Source organism: Berghia stephanieae, chromosome 4, assembly GCF_034508935.2.
Source record: "Berghia stephanieae isolate SIO BIC M18660-M18661 chromosome 4, UCSD_Bste_1.3, whole genome shotgun sequence".
NCBI lineage: Eukaryota > Metazoa > Mollusca > Gastropoda > Nudibranchia > Aeolidiidae > Berghia > Berghia stephanieae.
In genome coordinates, this window is record NC_088363.1 from 35984819 (window position 1) to 35997318 (window position 12500).

The following is a 12500-nucleotide window of genomic DNA, read 5'->3' on the forward strand; positions in this document are numbered from 1 at the left end:
AATAATAATAATAATAATAATAATAATAATAATAATAATAATAATAATAATAATAATAATAATAATAATAGTTCTTTATTCTCTATAAATATAGAAATTTGTCATTTAATTATTCTTGTTATAACGTTATATGATAACTATAACATTGAACAGATATTTTACTCTCTCTCTCTCTCTCTCTCTCACACACACACACACACACACACTCTCTCTCTCTCTCTCTGTCTCTCTCTCTCTCTCTCTTACTCTCTTCCTCTCTTTCAATACATAATAAGAGCTAAATAGTGGCCAATAGTGTGGTCTTTTGTGCACTATCACAAAAATAAATAGCCGATATGCATTATAGTAAGACATAAAGTGCAGGATATCAATTATAAAACAAACATAAATTACCCATTGAATTCAAACTTAAGGTGATCTACTTCGGCGACCTGGTCTTATGGTATGACACTCGCTTTCGGATCAGAAGGTCCTGGGTTCGAGCCTCGCGCTAGGCGCATAGTTGAGTCCTTGGAAAATGCTCTTTACTCACATTCTCTCACCGTACTCAGGTGTAAAATGAGTACCTGGCCGTTAACAGCGTTGTCTTTGTCCGAAAAAATGTAATATCGACTAACAGGCGGCATGTCCCGTCCTACATGTTAAATGTTGCTGTTGACCAGGGAGCCCTTGTAAAGCGCTTTGAGCACATTTAGTGGATATTGCGCTATATAAAGCTCAATGACTAATTTTATAATTTTTAAAAATTCCTTATCAACACAGTTCTTAAAAACGCTGACATTTCTTGTAGCTCTTGAAGAGGCATGGGAAAGGTGTCCAGCGACTTTTCTCAAATTTCATACTTTTTCAACTTGACTACGAGCTGTAAAAAATATTTAGAAGTGAAATTAATCTGTGATAGTTTCCGAAGATGTACAAAAAGGGTTGATTTAATCATTTATGACAAGAACTCTTTTTTGATAAAAATTAACCTTCTAACTAAACTTGGCAATATCTCCGTTAAAACCTTTTCATTATCCGACTGATTATGTCATTCACTCTAACATATCTACGGTCCTGAAGATTGAAGAGTTGGAACGTATTGCGGTCGAACACCGGTCTTTGAAGATTTTGATGACAAAACCGAATATTTGAAGAACTCCGTGGAATCCAAGTTGCAGACCATGTTTTATAAAGATCTGAACAAGTGTGTATGAAAGGTGCCAGACAAAGCAAGAAAGAAAAATACAAGAAAAAAAAAAACAATCTCAAAAAATCAATTGACCTCGACTGGGGATCGAACCTCAGACCTTCTGATTACCGGTCAGTCGTGCTACCATTACACGACAGAGACACAAGTACACACTTGTTCAGATCTTTATCTTACGCCGGTGCCTCTCTTTAATTTATACATTTGACCCTGTATTATGAAGAAATAACAATGTCAAATTGAATGTAAGCTTCAATTTAATATATAAAAACAGATAAAATGGACGTTTCGGATTTCCCCTTTATCAGCAATACATTCAATTTTACATTGTTATCTATTTATTTCTTCGAGCTTCGAGAAGCAACATTTACATTAACCTGTATTATGAGGGTTTACTTACCAATAGCCACCTTGTATTTCAGATGGTACTTTTCATAGTCGGAGAAGTAACCATTGGTCCAATAAGTCCGGAACTGGTTGGACGTGACAGTAAACCCAATGGTGTACGGATAACTAGGGGCAGTGCGTCTGTGGTAAATCCCTGGCCCGATGGTCTGGAGAATAAAGGGTTAGAATAAGTAACATCGGGGTCCTGATAGCTCAATTGGTAGAGGCACTCGCTTCACACGCAAAGAGACCAAGATCGATCCCAGGTGCAGTCGAGATTTTTCTTTTATGACTGCCCTGTCCACCTAGCAGTGATTGGGTAGCTGGGTCTCTTAGATCTGTCGGTAAGTAGCTTGCGATAGACTAGCATCCTATCCAAAGGGTAGCAAACAGTTGCTATAGGAACTGGGATAAGACCGGCTCCATTGGCCCAATGGCTATGAGGGAGTACTGCTAGTGTAAATATGTAGACGTCGATCGAAACCCTTCTTTACTCACTCAACCCTAACACCGACTAAATCCGTAGTTTAGCCGGAGTGCTTTTTACCCCATGCCTATTTATTACATTTTTCTGAGATAAATTAAAGGCGTAGCATTAAAGCTAATGTTTTTAGTTTTTGAATGTTAATGATAGTTGAATAAAACTATCTATATACAGGTTCATTTTTAATAAAAATTTTTTTACCAATTTTGAAAACTAGCCAAAATCTCTAGGATTGAGTGAGTTAAGCCAACAACAATAGTAAATAATAAAACTATAGGTAAAAAACCGTTTATTGTTAGCTGAAAAAGGAGTTTGATACGTATTGGGTTTTTTTAAAGCTATTAAAAAAACTATTCATTTTTAGTCAGTACTTTATACAGCTACACACCACCAAAATGGATATGACCGACGTAGACATATTAGCAGGTCTGACTACCGCAGGCTATTATTATGGCCCGTTTTAACGTATTGTTGTAATAGAGAATATGTTGCGTTGGTTTGAGAGAATTTCCATTACAACAATGAGCCTCTAACATAAACCGAAACCATTCTTAAGCTAATAACATTAACAAATCAAAAAGCTGTAGTAAAACAGTTTATTGTTTGCTGACCAAGGATTTGGAGCCCAAAACGTTTTTGATACGTACTATCTATTTTTTAAGAATCTAGTTTAGACTATTCATTTTTCAGAAAAGCCGTTTGCTAAAATAAATAAAGATTGCCCGATAATTTTTCTCGTACAGACTAGATATATGAAAATATTTCGTGCAAAAATTCTCTTCATAAATTGATATCCCCCTTAACTCTCCCCTTACCGGCCATTTTCCGGATTTTACCCAAAACTTCACACCCAACCTATACAAAAATAGATTTATTACACTCAAACACAAAATCTGTTAGTTCTTGCAATACATTTTTTTCCTCTAAACGAGCTCTTCAACACAGTGTTAATATACTTTAACTATAGCAAACATTTTTGTTCAAATATTATGATGTTCAAATATTATGATGTAGCTAAAATAAATTAGAATGACAAAAATGTATTGAAAAATCGTCACATTTGTTACGATGCAACCGTCACGCTTCTCATCAAGGTTTCATTTCTATTTGCTCTAGCTATAAAAACTTGACATTCTGTAACAGAGCTCATATTGATGAACAATAATATGTATAGAATGTGCTTGTTGCTTTTCTGTTTGAGTAGGAAAAGTCTGTTTTTGTGTTGGGTGGGTGTGAAGTTTTGGGGAAAATTCTGAAAATGGCTGGTAAGGAGAGGGTTAAACAACCAACGCTCTCATCTTTTTAAAAATCACCTCATCAATATGGCTATTGCCAAAAAAGGGCATTCCTGAATTTTTATTCAACACATTTTACAGCCACACACCACCAAACATATATGTCTATGTGGTCTTGCGGTATAACACTCGTCTTCGGATTGAAAGGTCCTGGGTTCGAGTCCCGAGGTGGCGCATAGTTGAGTCCTTGAAAAAGGATCTTTACTCACATTCTCTCATTGTACTCGGGTGTAAAACGAGTACCTCAACTTTAACAGCTTTGTCTCTGTCAGAACAAAATATATACATTTTTAAATACCGCCTCACAGGCGTCATCATGTCTCGTCCTACATGTTAAATGTTGCTGTGTAATGGGACATCTTGTAAAGCGCTTTACGCACGTTTAGTGGATATTGCGCTATATAAAAGCTCAATAGCTCTATCTAAAAGAAAATGACAAAACCAACAACTTACAGTAACAGACCATCTGTTGGTCACATCAGTGACTTTGACGTGGATGTAGAATGTCTGGCCTTCACTGATACTGGGGTGGTAATACTGGAACGTATTGTGGTTGTTAGTCGTTTGCCAGTCCAGAATATTCCTGGTGCCATAGCTGCTGCTGGTTCCTATGGCAACGTGTTGCTCGTACAGGGGGCTAGTCGAGTCCGATGACGTCCAGTTCATGTAGATCTGTTACAGTATGAAGTATAAAAATATCGTTAAGATGCCATCGGGGTCCGGATAGTTCAGTTGGTAATGCACTTGTTTCGTGATCGTCCCTGAGTGCAGTCGAGATTTGTTCAGATCATTTCCCTGTCCACCCAGATATGACTGGGTTAGCTGGGTGTTTTAGATCTGACGAGAAAGTACTTTGCGATAGACTTGTCCTATCCAAAGGGTAGCAAGCAATTGCTACTGTTCGTTTCACACTATGGAACCGGGATAAAATCCGGATCCATGGGCCTAATGGCTCTGAAGGACTACTTTTAAGATGTTATGCAGGAAGGGAGGATATGATGTGTGATGATGGCCTTGTGGATAAAGCATATCACTTCCACCCGAGGGAATCCGGGTTCGATACCCCCCCCTCCCCCTTTGTAGGCATTTCATTTTTTTTCCTTTCATTTAGCAAGAAAGCCTCTGTTTTGCAGTGATGCACTGCGGTTGACACCAGTTGGATAGGGTGCCTCAATCTTTTATCAAATTTGATCGACGTAAACTTATTTACAGCTCTGATAACCCAAATTGATATTATGAGATCTTTTTAGGAAAGGAAATATTCTCAAACAACGCAAAGTATATCTAGTCCATTACACCAATCTTAAATCAAGTCCAAAATAACCTTCAACTATCAGACCTTCAAATAATATGTGTAGATACGTCAAGTTAGACCTAAAATTAAAAAAAAAATCACTTTTGAGGATGAAAAAAAGGAAAACTCGCTTCTCACACAGATTGATTCAATTCGATCCCGAGTGTAGTCGAGATTTTTTTCTGACCCTCATCCACCCAGAAGTGATTGGGTAGCGAAAAGTATTTTGAGATAGGCAACCGTTGTGTCCAAAGGGTAGCAAACAATGGCTATTGTCCGTTTAAGGCTATCAAAACCGGGATAAATTCCTACTTCAGCAAGAAGGAAGTAAAGTCGTGACGTCACACCTACTTTTACGGTTCCAAAATCATTGGAAGTGTGTATGTAATCAGGTCTTCGGAGAACTCGTAATGAATAGGTTTCATATTTAATCAAAAGGTGGGATAAGTATTTAAGTAACAGGATGTATAGGCAGATTCTAAGGATTATGGGACATAAAAGAACGAGGATGAATGATCTTTATTAACGACCAGTATATATTTAGACCAAAAAAAAAAAATAAATAAGATGCCATCACTCCGAAACCAGAAGATTATTTACACAAGGTATGTATTCAAGGGGGGGGGGGGGTGCGGGGCGAAGAGGCATTGCACTGTGCTCCGGAAGGTCCAGAGTTCGAACCCCGCTTCAGGCATTTTCGTTTTTTTCCTTGGGCAAGATTATTAATCCCCAATTTGCTCACTTGGACAACATGGGTGTCACAGTAACGATTATTCACATTTATTTTATTAAAGTTTTATTTTAGCAAGAACTGACTTCATCTCATTCCAGTTATATTTCGGTAGGCTTAGAAAAACGTTACCTTCTAATATTAGATCACCTTTCCTTTAACAGCCTTCTCTTTGAATTCATTTCAAATTAGTGAATACTTTTTGTTCTACCTTCTGTCCCGTAGCCACTTATTATAAAAGCTGATCGATCTAATCGCCCTCACTTACTTCTCTCAATAACCTATGCCCTGGCGGTCATACTATTCAACTCCTCATATTATTATCTATGTTTTCGAGATTTATATCTTACTATCGGGACTTCGTGGAGCACTTCACTAGTTTTGATTTCCGCCATCAAGACGCCAGAGCTTCCTTTGTCACCTTTGCCAGTTCAATCACTGTCAAGAATTTATCAAGCCTGGGCCCGTCGGAGGAATAATTGCAACTACACTCAAACTGGAAGTGGAACCCCACAAGTCCGCCGCAACATCTAACATTATCATCATCTCATCAAGATCGCATTAGATACGTAATATCATTATATTCTCATTTATAACTGTGATTACCATCATTCATTTATCAGAAGAATCATATAATTAAATTTCATCTTTCTATGCATATCATCTTAATCAATTCGTCATTTGTTCTTTATCTTAAAAAGTAACTCGTAAATTCTGGGGGCCTTATTCTTCACATCTTTATTTAATGCATCTAGTCGACTTAGCTCTTAAGCACTCATTTAGACAATGACAATGGGTGATTCCTGATGCCATCAGACATACTGTTTGATGGTTTATCTATATTACGTCATGGAATGCATAGACGACGGGATCTTATGGTGCCGTTGCGAAGGGCGTAATTTTTTTCCAATTTATTCAGTCCTCCGGAAGAGTGGATTTACACTTATAACGCTGAAATAATGCTGAAAACCTATATAGCGCTATAACTCCGAGACACCAGACTCTAAGCTCTTAAATTACAAATTACTTTGGCTGAAACATACTCATTCACACACACAAGTACACACACACACACACACACACACACACACACAACAGAAACCAGACAGACCTATCTTGCTTCTCATACCATCTACTAAAGACGAAACAGATATGTTTTAAGCAAACGTTTAAAAATAGACACTTCCGATGAGTTTGGAGCCATTTTTTTTTGACATAACACTTTTGTTCGCTATGATGCGGACTACATTATTACTATACTCACATGACCATCGTTAATCAAGTAGAATCGGGTCCGGAAGTCGGAGTCTAAAGCGTTGTAGCTGCATCCGGTGGTGCTGTCTATTTGAAGGTCGGTGGAACCGCCGTCGTGGCTTTTTGCCCTGAAGACCATTAGTTGACTGTAGGAAACTGACAAGGCGCTGTTCCTGGAGAAAAAAAAAGAATCGTTTTGGTATAGATACTCAGATAACCACGCCTCTCGGACAGTCGTCATAATGTAAACATTGGCAGTGATTGGTAAACATAACAAACTACACATGTTTTACTGTCGATGATATAATTTTTCTAAGTAAAATACCCACTGTTCTGCCGCTTGGTCAATAAAAACCATCACAGAAAACTATGTGTAAACTTATACGTTTATAATAATATGATCGAGAAAATCGTTTGATAACTAGTCACCCATTTGGCGGGATAAAAACAATAACAATGATCGGAGAGAGGTCGATTTCATTCACGTTATTGTATATAAACAATCAACTATATTTTCCCGACCACGTTTGAAGGTGTGTCACAAACTCCCTGCTTTGATTGGACCAAAATCTACTGGTTAATTGTAGTATAGATAGAACGAAGTTGACGTCATTCTCGTCTTTGTTATTGTTTTTTTTTTTTTTTGCCATCCGCGTTTATAAGAAATTCTCACTAAACTGTATAAACCAGACTATAAACGTTCATGGTTACACACAGTTTTGTGTGTTGGTCCGTCATACTTCCGGATGGCAATGTTATGAGCTTTTTAGCCAACCGCATACTATCTATTGATATCGGTCGCGGTATTCCTTAGGAGCATTAAGAGACGCAATCATGCTACTGATCAAAGTCATTTTCAGTTACCCAATTGCAAGGGTTGAAAAAGTCGGGAGGGGATTTCAGATTTAGGTCACGTGACACCTTGTATCTCCACATATCTGTCCTTGACCCTCTTTAAACCTCTAAAAGTTTTAAACAAAAATCGAATTTTTACCTTTTTGTTGATGAGTTGATTAATAATAATATTAATAATGATGATGATGATAATAATAATAATAATAATAATAATAATAATAATAATAATAATAATAATAATAATAATAATAATAATAATAATAATGCTGACGAGCATAAAAGTGTATCCAGAGGAGAAAAACATAATAAATATGATCATGTTTTGATTTTTACACATTCTGATCACATGACATATGAAAAGTTCTAGCCAGCATGAAGAATAAAAAGTTCCGATTTTCTTTGTTTAGAACCACGCTGCTCGCCGTTGCTGGGCGACGTGACATCAGACTACGTGCGGCTATGTGGTTTAGTGGTATGACACTCACTTTTGGATCGGAAGGTCCTGGGTTCGAACCTCGCGCTCGACGCATAGTTGAGTCCTTGGAAAAGGCTCTTTACTCACATTTTCTCACCGATGTAAAATGAGTACCTGGTCGTTAACAGCGTTGTCTTTGTCCGAAAAATTGTCATATCGCTTAACAGGCGTCATGTCCCGTCCTACATGTTAAATGTTGATGTTGACCAGGGACCCCTTGTAAAGTACCTTGAGCACATTTCGTGGATAATGCGCTATAATATAAAGCTCAATTTTAAAAATTTTTATCAGACTTTTGAATCAATTTCTGACGTGTTGTCAGACTATAAGTTAACAATAAAAGCCACGACAGAGCTTTTCTTGACAGGCATTCACTCACCTGCAGGAGGTGCTTGCCCCGCTGACGGTAACTCTCATTCTGTCTTGTGTAATCAGATAGACTACATTGTTGTAGGTGACAAGGCCAGGGGGGACGCTGACACCTGGAAAGAAGGTTCAATGTTCAAGTTGAAAGCTCCGAGAATTTTTCAAAGCAATTGCTTGTACAGAACGTAAAATTGATCTAAAAATTCAAATGATACAAAACAACATCCCCCCCCCCCCCCCCCCCCCCCCCCCAAAAAAAAACCAAGAAAAAAAAACCCATTGAAATCTTTAAAATTAAAAACCCCTCAGAGCAAAAAACAAAAAACAAAACAAAACCCAATGATGATGATGATGTTGATGATGATGATGATGATGATGACGATGAAGTTAATGAAGATGTTGATCTTTGTTACGTAAACAATACTAGGATAAGAGTTTTCCACCGTTGTTCCCCATTCAGCCTCTAATTGGCTCAATGTGTCACTTTACTTCGAGTACGTTACACGATATAAAAATCAGTATCAACTCGGTCGTCAATGACACATAGATATTATTTTGTGATACTTTCAGAAAAGGAAACAATGAAATAATACAAGAATACAATCAAAAAGGTGTCGAACAGTCAACATGCAGTAAACTGTATACAATAGAAATTTGTTTCCTTGTTGTATATTGGAGTAATAAGCATGTATCACTGTAAAGTACGTTATGAGCATGGTGTAAACCATTAACTCAGACTGACATATCGGCATAGTAGAGTTATGTCATCTTATCTCCTCTCATATATTATCTTTCTGTCTATCTATCTATCTAATACTCTATCTATCTATCTATCTATCTATCTATCTATCTATCTATCTAATACTCTATCTATCTATCTATCTATCTATCTATCTATCTATCTATCTATCTATCTATCTATCTATCTAATTATCTATCTATCTATCTATCTATCTATCTATCTATCTAATGCTCTATCTATCTATCTATCTTTCTGTCTATCTATCTATCTAATACTCTATCCATCTATCTATCTATTTATCTATCTATCTATCTATCTATCTATCTATCTATCTATCTATCTATCTATCTAATACTCTATCTATCTATCTATCTATCTAATGCTCTATCTATCTATCTATCTTTCTGTCTATCTATCTATCTAATACTCTATCCATCTATCTATCTATCTATCTATCTATCTATCTATCTAATACTCTATCTATCTATCTATCTATCTATCTATCTATCTATCTAATGCTCTATCTATCTATCTATCTTTCTGTCTATCTATCTATCTAATGCTCTATCCATCTATCTATCTATTATCTATCTGTCTATCTATCTATCAAATACTCTATCCATCTATCTATCTATTTATCTATCTATCTATCTATCTATCTATCTATCTATCTATCTATCTATCTTATCTCTCTATCTATCTTTCTATCTATCTATCTATCTATCTATCTATCTATCTATCTATCTATCTATCTATCTATCTATCTATCCATCCATCTATCTATCTATCTATCCATTTTTATCCGTATATCCTTCTTTTCATCTATCTATCTATCTATCTATCTATCTATCTATCTATCTATCTATCTATCTATCTATCTATCTATCTATCTATCTATCTATCCATCTATATATCTATCTGTCTATCCATCCATCCATAGATCGATCTAGTTTCTATTTATCCTCTCATCTCTCCATTCATCTCTTGACTAGAATAACAATTTATTTATCTATTTATCTATCTATTTATTTGTTTATTTATTTATCTATGTACGTATTTATTCGTTTATCTATTTATTCAGCCATTAATCTACCCATCTATCTATCTAGTTACTAATTCATTCATTTTTGGTTGTACTTACTTTCCACCCAAATGTTGCTGACACTAGGGTTGTTTGGGTCTAGCTGAATTCCGTCCGAGCACACGGGCTCGCTCTCTCCCAGGGCCTCGTTGAAGGCGACAACAGTCACATAGTATTTCGACCAAGAACTCGCGGAGTAGGAGGCATAGGTGTTAGTTGTGGTGTAAACCTTTGGGTGAAAAAAACAAAAACAAACCCCAACAATATTTCTATTAATTATATAATGATAATGTTGCTGCTTGAAGCTCGAAGGAAAAAATAACGATAAGTCTTAAAATGATAAGTATTGAAATGTAAGCTTCACTGTATTAACCGAAGACAGATACTGTGAACGTTTCGGGTTTCCCTTTTATCAACAAAACACGATGAATGAAACACTAAGGACGAATGGCGTAAAACGCGTTCATTCATCGTGTTTTGTTGATAAAGGGGAAACCCGAAACGTCCACAGTATCTGTCTTCGGTTAATACAGTGACGCTTACATTTCAATAGTATTTTTCTACATTTAATAAATTGAAGTTTATATTTCAATACTTATCGTTATTAATTATGTAGAATGATAAATGGACCAACTTAATCCTGAACAAGCAGGACTTAATTTTACTCTACTATATGTGACTCTCCGTCCCAAAATGATAATAATATGTCGAGACGAATCGAACCTCGTATAGTGCAATGAGAATACGCTTCAACAGTCGTGACGTCACTTCCCTAGTAATGACGCATAATAACTTTGTAACTGGTTCTAAACTATCGGAACAATGGCGGACGTCCTTATGAAATACCTCTCCGGCGAGCATAAGTGTATCCGGAGGAAAAAAAAACATCATAAATCTGATCATGTTTTTTAAAACTTTTATATATTCTGATCACATGACATGTGAAAAAGTTCTAGCCAGCATGAAGAATAAAAAGGACGGATTTTCTTAGTTTGCAACCAAGCTGCTGGTTGCTGGGCGGACGTGACATCAGACTTTTTGAATCCTATTAGAATGATAAGAAAAACTAATCAGTGACCAAGTTCCATGAATGTGACTATCAATCAAATTTCCAAAACCCAATCCAGGCAGTGCAAAGTTAAGTAACTTGAAAAAAAAAACAACCTCTTTACTCACATTCTCTCACCTCACTCAGGTGTAAAATAGGTAACTGACCGATAAGAGCGTTGTCTGTCTCGTAAGCAACATGTATCATCACCTTATAGACGATACGTCTCGTTTTACATGCTAAGTGATGTTGTTGGCTAGGGACCCCTTGTAAAGCGCTTTAAGCACATTTAATGGAAATTGCTCTACGTAAAAGCTCACGTTTTAATTTGGGACCCATTAAAATGGTGAAGTGGATGGCGATGATGATGATGGTGATGATGATGATGATGATGATGATGATGATGATGATGATGATGATGATGATGATGATGATGGATGATGATGATTGTGATGATGATGATGATGATGATAATGATGATGATGATGACGATGATGGATGATGGTGATTGTGATGATGATGATGATGATGATAATGATGGATGATGATGATGATGGATGATGATGATGATGATGATGATGATGATGATGATGATGATGATGATGATGATGATGATGAAGACGATGACGATGCTGATGAGGGTGATGACGATGATGATGATGATGATGATGATGATGATGATGATGATGATGATGATGACGATGACAACAACTACTGCTACAGCAACAACAAACTCACTCCTCCAGCCGGGTTGTGCTTATCAAAATAACCCGAGTTGAGACAAGAGGTAGAGAATCCATACTGATAAAACCGGATTCCGCTCTCTTTGTCAAAGAAACCATCCCAGTGAGCGTAGATAGTCAAGCTGCTCCTGAAGTCTTCATCGTCATGACCTGTCTGGCTGTCATAAACATGCCCGCCCTCTGGTGGACTGTTATCAATCGTGATCTGGAGAGAAGATTTATAATAAAATAAATATTTAATTATAACATCATAAGATGTCGGCGTCTAGGCAGTCCTCGAAGGAATAGGGAATGAGATTAGCGGAAGAGTAGCGTCCCTTGATTGGACGTCACCGGCGGAGAAGTTATTAGAGAGAGAACGTCAATATGGTTTTGCGCATGCGTCTCTCGTCCTCGCTTCCAGTGAAAGCGACATGAGACACTTCACCGAAAGCGAGGACGAGAGAGACGCATGCGCAAACCCATGTTGACGTTCTCTCTGTAAGGTGACGTCCAATCAAGGGACGCTACTCTTCCGCTAATCTCATTCCCTATATAGATATTTCATCAAACAAGAT

At 36.9% G+C, this 12500-nt stretch overlaps 1 protein-coding gene across 1 annotated transcript in view; it reads right to left on the bottom strand.

The window, feature by feature from the left end:
* Nucleotides 1-12500, bottom strand: part of LOC144971755 (uncharacterized) — a 77445-nt gene that overhangs the window by 53300 nt on the left and 11645 nt on the right. The window contains exons 7-12 of the mRNA XM_078912828.1: nt 11939-12148; nt 10213-10381; nt 8343-8445; nt 6644-6806; nt 3809-4027; nt 1590-1743 (exon numbers count right to left, since the gene is read on the bottom strand). Of these exons, the coding sequence (XP_078768954.1) occupies nt 1590-1743; nt 3809-4027; nt 6644-6806; nt 8343-8445; nt 10213-10381; nt 11939-12148 (1018 nt within the window). The remainder of the gene's footprint in view (nt 1-1589; nt 1744-3808; nt 4028-6643; nt 6807-8342; nt 8446-10212; nt 10382-11938; nt 12149-12500) is intronic.